General features: G+C 48.5%; 2 protein-coding genes across 9 annotated transcripts in view; one reads left to right on the forward strand and one right to left on the reverse strand.

Annotated features, from left to right (window-relative positions):
• The window catches only part of LOC135917044 (uncharacterized), a 153,722-nt gene that overhangs the window by 15,748 nt on the left and 121,994 nt on the right, over positions 1–15,980 (forward strand). For all 4 annotated transcript variants that reach the window (XR_011515001.1, XM_065450538.2, XM_070539811.1 and 1 more), the window contains exon 2: positions 1,878–2,064. Coding sequence is in view for 3 of the 4 variants with exons in the window: in XM_065450538.2 (XP_065306610.2) it covers positions 1,878–2,064 (187 nt within the window). In the remaining variant the exon portion in view is untranslated. The remainder of the gene's footprint in view (positions 1–1,877; positions 2,065–15,980) is intronic.
• Positions 1–15,980, reverse strand: part of LOC135917043 (G/T mismatch-specific thymine DNA glycosylase-like) — a 436,020-nt gene that overhangs the window by 15,250 nt on the left and 404,790 nt on the right. The gene's annotated exons all lie outside the window — the stretch shown is intronic.

Genomic DNA, 15,980 nt, shown 5'->3' on the forward strand with positions numbered 1-15,980 from the left:
CAATCGTTAAACAATATAAATACCTATGCGTATATACAGGGCGTCCCACTTCACTTGAGCCAAACATTAAAAATATGCAAATACAATGTATCTGAACAGACTCAAGGTAATGTTGTTTGCCATCGCTTGGAGATACTCAGATAAATTTTTGTTCATTCGGCTTAATTAGATAATTAACCTTAATTAATCATCTTTTCAAATATTATAATTCAGTGAAAAGTGTCAATGAAAAAATTGTGTAGCCACATAAAAACTCCCGATCAAGCAAAAATGCAATGCCTCATAGACCCGTAAGACAGAGGCTACAAGCACTCAGCAAAGTGAAGCAAACAGTGCTTAAATTCTTTCTAATCACGCGTACACCATACAAAACAGCATGTCGAAAAATATCATCAATGGCTCATCAATGGTTCATCAATGGTTTTCCTGGACGGGAAAAAAGACCGTGCTGCTCTTGGGGGCGGCGCTGCACTATTTTCATCGTGCTGAAATCCTCCTCCAGCATAGCACGCGATGGTAGACGACGCGCTTCCTTCCCGCTTTACTCGCTCTCAAGCGCGCGAGATGAGCCGTGATCATCTGTTCCCCTCGCACGCTTTCACTTGCACATACGGCGCGCAGCGGCAGTGTTATCGCCCTTGGACTTTCTACGGAACATCACGCTGTTGCCGACGGCAAAAATGCGCCTGGAGTGTTCGTATAATTGCTATCGCAGTAAAATGTTGGGATAGGGTACGCGCAAGCTCGGATACGTTAACAGGAACAAGCAAGCTTGTGGCAGTCGATTCCTGAATCCAGCAGTCTCTTGATAATAACCGCCTGCATTCACGACGAGCGTGTGTCCAGACGCATTGCATCTGGTCGGCTGGTGCTGCGCATGTGTGTACCTTTGCCGACAACGCAAGTGGTTACCTAGAGACGGTACTTCAGGTATTGACGGCCACCGCCTCGCACGTTTTGTTAACATACCTAAACTCTGCTCACATTCCGCCCGGCAAGCCACTTGGGCTAAATGGTGAACATTTATACTTAATAAAACTGCGCTAAAACACACGAGGAAAAGGAGGACGTGCTTGTGCCTGCCTTTCTTCATCCCCATTTCTTTAAGCGTTGTTTCACCACGTATTAGCTCCTGCAGCTTTGTTTAAATTCAGTGCGAGGCGGCTGTGGAAGCCATTCGCGAGCAATAAGTGCATCCAGTTCTACCCACATGATAGAGCCAAAGTCGCTCACTATCGCAGTACTTGACTACGTTGTTGGCTGTTGATGCGCTGACATGATGAAATTGCCCTTAGTCATTTGAACAGAGCATGTCACACTGCCGCCGCACTCTCGTAGTGCTTCAGTTTTACATGTACAGTTTCGCTAGCGTTCACTCAGCGTGGCCACGAGTGTTTACCGTTTGCACGCGCTGAATGAAACTGCAATTTTCTCGAGGACTTTATGTAAAATAGAAGCGTATTCCTTCAGGAAATAAAAGCTTGTTGGTACAGTAATATGCCCTCAGTTGTAGACTTGTGCGGTGGACACAGCAGTCGCCGTGATCTAAAAACAGTCAAGTTTCTGGAGCAGTGATTTGCGCGCATCGGTGTAAACACGCGAAGCGTTTAGTAAGCCTACCCGTTGTCGCACATGCCGCTTTAGTGGCCGCATCAGAGCAATAAATGACACATTGTCCCTGCCATTGTGTCTGAAAACTGCTGGCACAATAGCCCCCGCATCAGAGCAATAAATGACACATTGTCCCTGCCATTGTGTCTGAAAACTGCTGGCACAGTAGCCCCCGCAGAAATGTGCCGGCAGGCAACTTTTTGCCGCTCTTCGGGCAATGCATGTATAGGCAACGCCAAATGAAATAAATGGTTGCTGCAACGCAGGCAACAAGGCGATGAGCAAGTGGCGCAACATGCGTGACAAGTACTTCAAGCTGCGCAAGCAGGAGCTGCTGAACCGGCGCCTGTGCACGCCGCGCTTTCGGAAGCCGGTCAAGGTGTGGCCCTTCTACCACGTGATGCGCCAGCTGTTCGATAGCAAGAACACCGCGACGCTGGAAGACTCGCAACCGTGAGTAGGGGAAAAAAATTCACCGACGATTACGATACTTCCTAACGCGAAATTTGAGCACAGCTCAATACGCATTTTCATTTTGCAATATATTAAGGCAAAGAATTTTAAAGAGGCACGTAGCACAGTCAGCAATCTTCGAAACTCTCATCTGCGGGTCAAGCGTGTCAGTTTTATATGTAACTCGTTGAAGGTTCCAGGGTTATCGCTGGTGCCGCTTGGCTTCCATAAAGTGCTACACAATTTGCATTGCGCATACAATCAGATTACAAAACAATAGCAAACAGTGACAATTCAAACAAGCGCGAATGAGACCAAACCAAGCAAACAAAACAAGCGAGAGTGACAGCTGACAATAGTACAAAAGAAGCGGTCTGGCTGAGACCAAACACGAATACGCATCGAGCGGTCAGGCGGGTCCACATGAAACCTGTTTCCCGCTTGCACGTCACTGAAGAGGCTGCTCTCATTGGTCTTTGCCATACGTGGCTCGCATCTTTTCACATGCCGCTCTGCATTCACTCTTTCATCTTTCGCTGTTGCTCTCGTTCGCCTGGTTACGCAGCCGCTGTCACTCGTCGCAGGAACGGGCCATTAAAAGCTGTGCTCTAAAGAATGACTTACATACTGTCCAGCAGCTGCACAAATATGCATCGCAAAAAAGTCAAGCACCATTCGATACATAACCTTGATCCAACCATTGTAGACTAGAATTTTCAGCACATGCAGTGCACAGCCATCTTGTTCTGCAGGCACAGGTGTGAATGAGCAAGAGGGCACACATCGTGTACTTTTTGCATGCATGGTGATACATACGGTCTGGACCGGATGAGGTGCGTCTTCTCTGCAGGAAGCAAGAGACAAAGGCAGGCATCATGATGACAAGAATTGTTTTTACATCATATGTATAAAGTTGTGACTCAATCACAGTCTTTAATGGTTCTGGTTAACACGGGGCGCAGGACAGCGTTAAATAACCTCCCGTGTAGAGCCGAGACAACCGGCAGAGAGGTACATTGTCAAGGAAAGCGGAAGGACCTCCTCAGAAAAAGTCGTCTACCCGGCCCTCGTGGTTTCTTTGTTCTCAGAGTCATCTCGGGGAGGAGGTGTGGGTGTGCAAATGCCAGTGTCTAAGTGTTCGCCGCAGACTTTTGGTCCTCTTGTCGATTTGCGATTTCCATAACCTCCTCCCTTTCATTGCATTATAGTGTCTAAGTGTTCGCTGCAGACTTTTGGTCCTCTTATGAATTTGCGATTTCCATAACCTCCTCCCTTTCGTTGCATTATAGTGTACTAGAATATGGGGTAGTGTGTTCAGGGAGGACTCATGACTGCTGCATTTCATGTCGAAAGATACGAGATGGCGCCACCAGAGCATGGTGTGTTGCATGAACAGTGAACAGAAAGTGGAAATGAAAACAGTGGACAGACAGCAAACAGGGCTAGGAAATACAGCAATACAGGGCCAGGAAATACCTCGGATAAAAGAATATAAATACCTTGGTATATGGAAAAACGAAGGCAATAGATATATGGAAACACAGGAAGCTATGGGGATACAATAAGTACAGGGTGCTCCGGGGTACGTGGAAAGGTGCAATGGTTCCACGACTTACTTTTGGAAATGCGGTTGCTATAAATCAGGGGTACAATCAGGACTCGATGGGAACCAAAGGTCAGTGGGACGCCTCTCATTGTGCGCTCACGGGAATACTACAAATGAAGCTGTGCAGGGTGATATGGGCTGGACTATTTTTGAAGAGAGTGAAGCTCGCAGTAAAATTGGTTATGAAGAACGACTGAGGAATATGGAAGAAAGTAAATGGGCTGGGAGAGTGTTGAGGTATCTGTATAGGAAAAACATGGATTCACAGTGGCGGAAAAGAACTAGGAAGCTTACCAGCAAGTATGCGGCCTGTAGAGTGGGCAACACAGCAACAAAGAACATCAAGCGAAAAGTCAGAGACATGACATGACAAGAACTTTATTTGAGTCCTGAGGGACTGAGACCTCGGGGAGCCAAACCGAAGGCTCCCGAAGATCAAGTCGGTGGCTCCGCCCAAGATGGAACCGGGAGATCAAGTTCTGCGGCAATGTCATGGGCCCTCTAGACAGCCTGGAGTTGAATGTGGAGATTGCTGCTCTTGAGACATTCCTGCCATTGTTCTTTCGTGATGGTTGGAGAGGCGTTAAGGGCTGGGCACAGCCAGAGCATGTGGTCAAAGGAGCATGAGTCATGACCACATTTGGGGCACGACTGTGAGTGTTCAGGATCTATCCTGTTAAGAGACCGAGGAGTGGGATATGAATGGGTTTGCAGGAGTCTTAGTGTGGTAGCCTGAGGTTTGTTCAATTTGGGGTGAGGGGGTGGAAATGTCCTCCTGCCTAGTCAATAATGGGAAACAATTTCATGGAATGTACATAATGGATCTTTGTGGATGTTGACCTCGTTCCAAGCCTGGCTACCCGCGACAGCGCGGTGCGTGAAATCGCGCGCTCTCCGGTGGGCCTGCTCGTTAGGATTACATCCAAGTGGGTTAATTGAGCTATCTAGATGGGCTGGGAACCACGAGATTTGGTATCCTCCTTCAGTACTCTCCCTAGTCCTTTGAAGTGCTTTGATCACAATACTGTACACCTGTTCAGATATGAGGGCGGACGAGAAAAGTCAGAGAGGCTGAAGTAATCTCATGGGTGGCGGCAATGTAAAAGAAACCTGCCATGAGGAACTACTTAAGAGGAAAGAACGAAATCAGAAAAGAAACAATTTATGATAAGTCAGAGGGAAGCTTATTACTTTTCAAAGCGAGACTGGGATGCCTTAGAACACGCACATATAAAGTGAGATATAAGAAGGAAGAAAAAGCATGTGCTTGCTGCGGTAAAGCTAGGGAAACGATGGAGCTGGTTTTATTACAATGTGAAGACGTCTGCCCAGCGGTCAATTTAGGCACCACTGGTCTCCTTGAAGCCCTTGGGCGCTGCGAGAGCAGGGAGAAAGTAAATGTGTCCACAATAGAGATTAGTAAGAGGCGATTGGAAGATAGTGGAAGAAAAGTAGAGAAATGACAAAACAATTGGAGACGTACAAAAGCAAAGTTCGCAATAGGGGATCAGAAAATTTGGTTGTGGGAGTTCAAAGCGTTTCTTATTTCTTTTCTTTCTTTTTTTTAACCTAGGTAGGATATTAGGCAGTAAGAGCTTGGTGGCACAATCCACCGATCTGTTCCAGAGGGGATGCTTATAACATCCGTCCTCTCACATCTTGCACCGCTTCCGATGCTCTGCGGTGCTCTGCGGTGCTCTGCATACATCGTGCTTAAGAATCTGCTTTTTAATCATGTCCCTGCTTCAACAGCTTTGTCCAAATCATTAACTATTGCTTCTCAGGCGGAGCCACCATGAGGTTCAAGAAGAGAGCTAATTTCCTCACCAAGTCATGTGTTGCCCGAGCTGTCTGCTTTTGCGAAGTTATAAGATGACAAGCAGTTCACAACAGTCAGGAACTGCGTTGGTGTGGGATGCACTCAAAAAGTTTACACCCTTTGGGGCTTATCTTGTCCCCAAATGATAGTCTTCATCTGCTTTGCTTGTGTTTCCTCTCTTGAAAATTCGGAGCTCACTACTTTCCCGTCGAGAATGCCGTGTCAAGCTGATAACACGCAAGCCGTTCGTGACTAGGAAATGCCGGGCTCACAGCATTAAAGTAAATGCGGGCAAGACAGATGACCAATATTGTTTGGGGACAAAATACAACCCAAGGGGTGTAAACTTTTTTTAGAGTGTGATCATTCGATCCACATTATTGTCTGACAATGCACAGAGAACAACTGTGGAAGTGCCCATGCAATTCTTAAAATTACATGTCACACTTGAAAAAAAATGTATCAATGATAACCTAATCCTTCTTATGCGGATATCACTAAAAAAATACATGCACATTATGTAACAAGACTGGCAATATGCATTTCTAAAGTGTCAGGATCAACAATCTATTGGATATAGCAAAACTAATTCATTACAAGATGATTATTTACCTAATTACTTAATAATTTAGATAGTATGAGTAATCGAAACCAATAAATATTGCAATTACTTATTTAATTAGTTATCATAAGTTCTAATTACATGAGTTTGTAGCAGTGGCGTAGCAACAGGGGGGGCCGGGGGGCCGTGGGCCCCGGGTGCAAGGGGCCAGTGGGGGGGGGGAGGGGGTGTCATATACGTCTGAAGACACCCCTCTTTCCGCCGGCTACACCCGGGGGGGCGGGGGGGGGTGACCGAAGACCTATGGGCCCCGGGTGCCAGACGACCTAGCTACGCCACTGGTTTGTAGTGAACACAAAAATGCCGCGGATAAGCCGCGGTGCTGCCAGCGTGGACTAGAGGCGACCGCAGTTGACCGTAGCCAGCCGGCTGCCGATAGAGGGCCGGCGCCCAAAGAATAAAGATCAGTTGGCACCGAGACTCCAAGCCCCACGCCTCGTCTCTGCTTTCCTCGCGCGTGCCAATAAGTTATTTCAAAGTAGGAAAACTACAATGTATTCAATAATTAAAGTTCTAATTACATGAGTTATTTCAATGTAGAAAAACTAAAATGTATTCAATAATTAAGTAATTAGATGTGTTCAGCTCTATGTTGCGGTGACAGCCACTGTATATAATTCAAAATGGAATACCTCAGGGAAAATTGAGCCTTTATTTTAAAGAACGCGTCATTTGAACGACATAAACTAAAAAAAAATACCACAAACTACACAACCTTCGACGTATGCGCTAGCAGCATGCTGAAAACGGCAGGAAAGAGTGACGAATGTTGGCGGCGGCGGCGCTGCAGTTGCGTGGGCTGGCATCTAAGTGCCGGACTTTTCCACACTTGCCGCCTAAGGGCAATGCATGGTGCATGCCGCCCCTGAACAGGATCTCGCGCGTAATGCAAAGACGGATCGTTCCCCACCTGTGGCAAGTTGCTTATTCATCAACTTTCATTGCCATTAATTTGTCATTTCTGTAAATCAATTAGTAAGTACAAGTAATTGCCCCTGTTTTTCCTTAGTGTCTTAGTTTGTTGGCTTCTCCATATGGCTAATAAAAATCTGGCCCCTCGGTTAACCCCCATCTACAGTTGGATACAACTCAAGTCTGCAGTGAAGCCCTGCCCACGCCCAGGCTGCAAATAGTTCATACTTCAGACTTTCCCTGTTGCCTAACTAAGGTGGTAACCGAAAAAATGAAAATATAAGTGCATAATTTTATACGTTCTCACTCGTGTATTATAGTTTAATGGTGAAAGCCTAACTCTTTGTTGAACTGAAATAAAACGCTTGATTCACTACAACTATTTATTTTCAAGTTTCGTTTCAGTTAGCAGTGAAGTTTTATGAGTAAAACGGTGTCAGCAGGGAAATGAACTGTGCCACGAACTTTTTATGAGTGAAATGCTCAGACTGCATACACTTTGTCCATGTCTGTTGCTCACCTCATCTCTTCTGTCGACAAAAAGACACTTCAAGAACAGCAGACGCTCCTGAGGTATCAAGTACGACGCTATTTTGAAGTGGTCGCATGACGACAATTTTGTTTGCTTATATGATTGGCTCACAAATCTTGTGCAGTCCGTGTGCCTTGGTTGCCACCTGCTGTTTCTTTAATTTGTTAGTTACATGCTTTGTTGTGTGAGTCAGCGCACGGAGTCGCTGGGGCCAAAGTGGTGATGTTTTCTGGGAGAGGAGGGCAATCGACAAAGCAAAGTGAGCAAGAACGTTGCCCGGACTTGCAACGCTCAATTTCAGGCTGTTCATAACAGCTAGCATCCCAAGAAAGTACCGAGAAAGAATTCATTGTTTTCCTCCTTCACGTCACCATCACAGATGCTAAATGAGGCGGGACCCATCTTCACAAAATGGTCACTCGTTTTGCATATCGCACATGCCCATCTCTTCGCAGGACACTTGATCTTTTAGTGGCTCTTGTAACCGCAAAACCTGCACAATAATAGCATGTCGCGTTTTGCAGATTCCTTAAGGACGTTCGAATGGAATCCGCGTTTATGTTCACAGAGCTCTTATGGATTTCTAGGTCCTGGAACTTGAACTGTCCTTGCTATTTTCTTACACTTTAAATCCTGCCTTTGCCACGGCAGTCTAGCTTACGTAAGGCTTGCATTAATCAGTACAATCTAACAACACGATCATGGATTAGTCGTTTATTCAAATTTGACAAGTCACAACATATTTCGGAGATTTCACAGAGCCACTGTATACGGCAAATCATTTCTGTGGAAAAGCGCAAGGTGGAGGAACGTTTACGAGGAAGGTTAACTACACTGGGTGAAAGCGTTTCTCATTCCTGAACCTTCCTCCACCTTGAGAGGTTCTGCATGCAAAACTGTTCTGCCAGATATTCATGCAGTGCCTCTCTGCTTTGAGTTTTCGATTAATTAGCACTCACTCTACTCGCCTTTGTGGTTAGCTCAGATGGCGTAGAGCGACCGCTGCCCCGGAAACGCATTTGTCTCGGGTTCAATCACTGAACCTGAAAGAATTTTTCTTCAATTGCGAAACTTTCTCAGAATCCCGTAAGGGTTTTCTTTGTAGCCCAGCGCTACACTAGGGTGGATGGCAATTTTTTTTTTTACAGTGAAACTAGTTTCACTAGTATCGTGTGCACATGTAGAAACAAACTGTCATCATCAAGATCAGCTCCACCATCATCATAGTCTTCCACAGCTGGCTTGTTGGCCCCCCTCGGTGCTACCGTGCGAACGCGCTCGGGCCACTGCTTCTGTGTTCGTCGTCATCATTAATTAATTAAGAAACACAAAGACGTAATGAATGATTGAGAAAGACATTAATGAACCGTCAGGATTTACCCAGTGATAAAGACCGGGGCTGCACGTTTCAGCTTCGCTGGTTAACCATATGTACGGAGTGCTCGGGCTGATAATTTTTCGTAGTGTTAACTTTATTATCAGAGTTAACTAATAAATGTTAACTATATTACTATGTTATGCAAGGTTTGTTTCTGAAACGGTAACACTATTTTTCTTTACCCACTTTTACGCTAACGTTAAACTAGAACGGTCCAATATAATGAACAGGAGCGGTCCCAATATACTATATTGTGGTGCCCCAGAAGTAACCGGCAAATCACACAAGCAGAGACCATAACTGAAAACACACAGTTTCACCCGAAAGGCGAAGCATCGATTGCGATAGCAAACTACAAGACCGCTATACAAAATAAGGATAGGAGTTTTATCGGGCGTATAAACTTGCAAACATTTGCTTATTCATTAAATTAACTGTCACGATCCACCCGGGTTCGTGAACAAGGGAGGGCTCGAGGCACCCTCCGTTAGACGGACGCTCTGCAGCGTGGTGGTTCTGAACAGTGACTGACCGCCGAGCAGCTGTGCTCGTCGGTGTTTATTGCTGTGCGGTGACCATTGTTGCCTGCCGAGCTTGGCAGGCCACCGAGCCTGGTGGCGAATGAACATTATGCCTGAGGGGCCGTCACATGCTTGCTACACCCCCTTACCCCCAGTTTGTTTGTTAAATAAAAGAAGCAAACGTCCATGTTCAAAATACGAGGCTCTGCCTCCACCCTAGCTGGGTCGACGGTGCCTGCTATCCAGGCGAGTAACGGTCCGGTGGCCTCCGCCTTGGCACCAGTGTTGATGGGTCGGGTTTGGCAATGCCGGGTGCTGCCTGAGCCAGCCTCACTCCATCCGGAGGGTCTGTAATGTTCGGCCTTGTGAGTGGTGCCGGGCTCGACACCGGTTCGGCGGGTGCCACACCACTGGAAACGGTTGCCGCCTCCGAGGTGGGTAGTGCTCCGCTGGAAGTGACTGGTGCTGTCACTAGTCCTCCTGCAGGCTGGAACTCAGAAGTGGCAGTCGAGGGTGCTGGCCAGGTCCCGAGACGAGGCCTGACATGGTCGGCTTGTCTGTGCCACCGCCTTGACCTTGACACCGCCTTGACCACCTGAGACAGGACTGGGTCCCGGCTGGTCGCTTGGGATACCACAGATCTGAAGAGCACCTCCAAGTACGCGTGTTCCAGCATGAACACTTCAGCAGGTTCTGGCACAGCATCAGGCAGGCACCTCTGGCAGGGGCAGGCGGCTCAGGGCATCAGCAGGTCCCAGGTCCTTTCCCGGACGGTAAACCAGCTGGAAACTGTAAGCTGCCAGCCTCAAGACCCAGCGTACCACTCGAGGTGATGCCTGCACAGGAACTGCCTTGTCAGGCCCCAGCAGCCCCAACAGCGGCTTGTGGTCCGTGACCGCCTCGAATTACCGGCCCCACAAATAGTGGTGGAAGCGTTCGACACCGAACATGAGGGCCAAACCTTCCTTGTCCAGCTGGCTGTAACGTTGCTCTGCAGCATGAAGCCGTTGAGAAGCAAATGACACAGGGCATTCCTGGCCATCTTTGTCCCGGTGTGCCAGGACAGCTCCCACACCGTACGGTGACGCGTCTATGGTAAGGACGACAGGCTTAGCAAGATCGACGTGCACCAGCACTCAGCACTGGAGCCTTGGTGATTAGCTCCTTGCTGCACTTGAAGGCCCGGTCCTGCTCCTTCTTGCAGACCCATTGCTGACCATCTCGAAGCAGAAGATGGAGCAGCTGTGGATGCTCCAACAGGTTTGGCAGAAAACTCCTGTGGAAGTTGATGAGGCCGAGGTAGCTCTGAAGCTCCTTCTTGTTCTGGGGCTTAGGTGCCTTGAGCACAGCATCAACTTTGTGGGGAGCCGGGGCTAGGCCTGCCTGGGAAATGACATCCCAAGTACTCAATGCTGGGGGCTAGAAAAATCCACTTTTCCAGCTTGAGCTTGAGGCCGGCGTCCTGCAGTCGTGCCAGGACGTTGTGCAGGTTCTGGAGGCGGGCCCCGTCATCGCTGCCAGTAACCAGGATGTCGTCCAAGTACACAGCCACGTGCCTCATGCCCCTGAAGAGGTTGTCCATCTCCCTCTGGAATATGGCTGGGGCCGAGGCCACGCAAACGGTAAGCGCGTGTACTGAAAGAGCCCCAAAGTTGTCGATATTGTGACATACTTCTGGGTGGCATCCTGGAGCACCAGCTGCCGGTAACCATCTCTGAGGTCGAGCTTGGTAAACTTCTGTCCACCGGACAATGCTGACCAGAGATCTTCGATCCGGGGCAGCGGGTATTTCTCGATGATAGCGACGGCGTTGATGGTAACCTTGAAATCCCCGCAGATCCTGACACTGCCATCTAGCTTGAGGACTGGTACCATGGGAGCGGCCCATTCAGATGTCTTGACAGGTGCCAGGATACCCTCTCGCTGTAACCGTTGCAGCTCCTGGGTGACCCCATTCTTCAGGGCGAACGGCAGTGGGCAAGGTTTGAAAAAACGTGGCTGAGCTCCCTCAGGTACATAGATGCCAGCCGTCGTGCCAGTAAATGTGCCCAACCCTGGCTGGAAGAGGGACTTGAACTCGGTCAGAAGGCTGGGGATGTCTTTCACCACATGCACGCTGGCTTCCTGGTACTCTGGCAGACAAACGCCCAGTGCATGAATCCAGTTTCGGCCCAGCAGCGTCGGTGATGACTCCTTCGTTAAGTAAAGGGGAAGAGTTGCCTCCCTGTCGCCAAAGCGAACGCTGACCTGTGCCTGACCCTGGACCTGGGAGAGTTGCCCGGAGTAGCTGCGCAGCATCACGCCTGAAGCCTCGACGGACACGCCGGGGAAAGTACGCTTGAAGAGTTGCCTGGCCATTATTCGCATGCTGGCCCCTGTGTTCAGCTCCATGGAAACGGGGTGCCCGCAGATTTCGACGGTCAGCATGTACGGTGGCACAGATGAAGGTAAAAAGCCTGTGTGCCACATGTCGAAAATCGGCGGGGCCACGACGTGGAGCTTGGCCGTGGAAGAACTTTAGCCTGCTGCCGCACGCCCCCGCCGCATACCCTTGCGATGGCTATCCTAGCAGTGGGCTTGTGTGGTACCTGGGCTTGAGTCAGGCTGCTGCTGCTGTTTGCTGTTCGTCCTACCCCTTCGGCATAAACGTGCCAGGTGCCCAGTTTTCCCACACATAAAACATTGTGCTTGAGAGAACTGGCACTGTGAGAGGGAGTGGGCACCACCACAGCGACCGCAGGTACTGCCCTTTGTCGCCAACTCGTTGACTGCCGCTTCCACCGACGGTGAGCCAGTCGTACGGGAAATCTTGCCGGCGTCCTTGGCTGCAGCTTCCATTGCCAGTGCTGCCTTTACAGCGATGTCCAGCGAGGGGTCAGGAAGCTCCAGGAGTCGCGTCTGCATGGCGGGGTTGTTGATGCTGCAGACGAAACAGTCCTGGAGCAGCCAGTCCGGCTGGTCCCCGAAAACACAGGCACTCACTAACCCTCGTAGCGCAGCAACGAACTGCCTGAGGGTCTCTCCTTCCCGGCGGCTCCAGTTGTTGAAGCGGAAACGCTCCATTAGTGTGGACGTTGCTGGGTTGAAATGCGAACGCAGTATGGCGAGCAGCTCACCCAGCGTCTTAGCGTGCGGTGTGGCTGGCTTGAAAAGGTAGAGCAAGAGGCTGAAGACGCAGGTCCCGCAGCTGGCCAGGGCTTTGCCCGCATGGGTTCGTATCCCATCCTCTTCGCCAGTGTCACAATCCTCCCGGGTTCGTGAACAAGGGAGGGCTCGAGGCACCCTCCGTTAGACGGACGCTCCGCAGCGTGGTGGTGCTGAACGATGACTGACCGCTGAGCAGCTGTGCTTGTCGGTGTTTATTGCAGTGCGGTGACTAATGCTGCCTGCCGAGCTTGGCAGGCCACCAAGCCTTGCGGCGGACGAACATTATGCTTGAGGGGGCGTCACATGCTTGCTACAATTAGAAGCACAGTGTTAGCGCGCACAGGCAAACATGCACACATCACACTCAATGACCCCGAACAGTCACTGTCAAAACGCTGGTGTGAGGAGGCATGGCAGCAGCAGCGAGCGAAGTGACCTTCATGCTGTCTATCGCTTCAACGCAAACTGAGCGGCGAGAACATAGCACGCACAAAAGTATGAGCCATCGGCTCACCTACGACTCTGCCCCCAATGCAGATCGCCTTCAAGATGGGGTGCATGCGACCGCGAATACGTAGTTGCTGCCAGATTACATTGCTCCCCCCTCCCTCCCTCCTCTCCTTCCAGTGGCTTGTGTGCAACGGAAGACGGTGTGCTTCCTCCTTGCGTGCGTAAAATTTAGCCGCGGTCGTTGGCTGCCCTCGCACGCTTTTACTTGCACATAAAGCATGCGGCGCGCGGCAACGGTGTTATCGCCCTTGGACTTTATACGGAACATCGTGGTGACAGCAACGGAAAAAATGCACCTGGAGTGTCTATATAATTGTTATCGCAATAAAATAAATTGGACATGGTTTGTTAAATAGGCAGAAATGCAATTAATTATTAAAGAGTGCGCCTTACCTTCAGAATAAGCGCTTAATGTGAAGCAAAGTTGAAAGCTTCTTAAAATGAAAGTAAAAAATAATTACGTCAGTTTGTCCAGATTTATCGAGGACACACGCAAAACTGTGAGTTACTGTGCGACCACAGAAAAGCTCCTCCTGAAGCCATGCAGAAAAGGTGAAATAATGTCTGCCAAAAAGTAAGTCATGCAGTTTGCAACAATAATGTGTTCAAGTAGTTTACAGCAGGCAGAAGTAAGATATATCAGGCTATAATTTGCCAGCTGTGCATTGTTCATTTTGCGTGCATGTGCATAGCCTATACGTAAAACTTACCTGTGGCACATAGCACAATTCAAGTGCCAGTGCTTATCTCAATACTGGTGTTATACTGAGCATTTTTTAAATTTGTTTTTGTTTAGAAAGACCTCACAGGCCTATGAAGAGGCATAGGGTGAGGGGGGCATGTGGCACAGTTTATCACAAGATGCAATCGTTAAAAAGATATTGATGCATAAAGAGATTCAAATATTGGCACAAAACGATTAAATTTGCATATTTACAGAAAGATGTCAAAAAGAAAAAAAGATAAAAAGCAATGAACAGATAAGCATTGCATAAGCACAGCAAGCACAACAAGAAGTATTCCATAAAAGCAGCAAGATACATTGCGTTGAGATGTTATACACTGTGTAATGTCAAAAACAGAAAACAAACCATGGCATAACGCGTGACAATGCATTTAAAACATAAATGTAGTGGGCTTGATAAGTACCCATGTATTAACTCAACTTTACGCACAGTGTGGAGAAAAATGTTTGACCAAATTACTGCGAAAGGCATCATGGTTTCTGAGCGAAGCAATGCTATCCAGAAGGCTGTCCCAGAGACGGATAGCACGAGGCAGTGGTGAAAAGTCAAGTGCTTATGTCGCTCCAGATATACAGACATAGCTGAAATTATTGTGATATCTGCCCGATGTGAAGACGTGTTGTTTCAAGCATGGTAGGGATAATCTGTCAGAGTGAATGAATTTATGGAATAATGACAGCAGTGCAATATCATCATGAATGCTCAACAACTGCAACAATACTTCGGTATGATCTGCGTTATGCTAGACTTGGTTCTGTAATTATGAGTAACGAAACGACTTGCACTATTCTGAATGATTTCCGACACTTCAATTAGGTATTGCTAGTGTGGAGACCAAATGGGAGACGCGTACTCTAGCTAGGGTCGCACGAATGTTAAGTAAGTCATTTTACGCAAGGCAGATAGAACACTGCACAGGTTCCGGCGCAAGAACCCTAATGATTTGGATGCATTGGCAGAGACACACGTAATGTGCTCAGAGCATGATAGGCAAGGTGTAAGGTGCATGCCAAGATACTGTTGCGGGGATGTTGGGAGTATAGAAGATTGTATTTACAATATATATGTATATATATACAAAATGAGTCACAGTAGTTAAGATGGCTGACCACCAACAACACACAGCAGCCAGCGTCCCACGATCTTCTTCTTCCTCTCTTCTTTCATCCTTTCATAACAGGACCCCCGGGAGGTCAAGCACCGTCTCGACGCATGGTAGGCGAAGAATTGCAAGCAAAACATGGCTTCAGCCGCGAAACATGGACGCCGTCAACAGGCGTCAAACTTGAGGATGCATCAAACTGCAGTGGCGCAATCTCGAAATTTACGTTGTTAACGTGGCATAGGACTTCATAAGGCCCTGTGTAGCGAGAGAGAAGCTTCTGGGAGAGGCCAACCCGACGACATGATGACCAAAGGAGCACCCAAGCACCTGGCGCAAACTTAACATCGCGATGGGACTGGTCATAACGCTGTTTTTTGTATATGCTGCGAGGCCAATAAACGAGATCGGGCGATTTGACGTGCCATGTGAGCGCAATTGATTACTTCATGAGCGTACTCAGTTGTAACACGTGGCACAGAAGGCAGGATGCCGTCGAACGGCAATGTGGGGTCGCGACCATATGAAAAGTAAAAGGGTGAGTATCCTGTGGTGTCATGTCAGGATGAGTTATACGCGAATGTCACGTAGGCCAGCGTGGCGTCCCAGTCGCGGTGATCATTGGAGACGTACGTCGACAGCATCTCTGTGATTGTTCGGTTGAGACGTTCCGTAAGACCGTTCATTTGTGCGTGGTAGGCGGTGGACAGCTTGTGCTCAGTGGCACAAGAGCGGAGTAGGTCGCTGACAACTCAAGACAAGAATGAGCAGCCGCGGTCTCTAAATAACTGTCGAGGTGCACTGTGGTGGAGAATGGCACCATGGAGGAGAAAATCGACAGCGTCTGTTGCGCAACTAGTCGGCAACACCTTTGTTATCGCGTAGCGTGTCGCATAATCAGTAGCAACGGTGATCTACTTATTCCCTCAAGTCGTCGTCAGAAAAGGGCCAAGCAAGTCAAAGCCTACGCGAAAAACCGGTTCAGAGGGAACTTCAGTTCAATGTAGTCGTTCGACAGGTG

This window comes from Dermacentor albipictus, chromosome 6 (assembly GCF_038994185.2).
Source record: "Dermacentor albipictus isolate Rhodes 1998 colony chromosome 6, USDA_Dalb.pri_finalv2, whole genome shotgun sequence".
Classification (NCBI taxonomy): Eukaryota; Metazoa; Arthropoda; class Arachnida; order Ixodida; family Ixodidae; genus Dermacentor; species Dermacentor albipictus.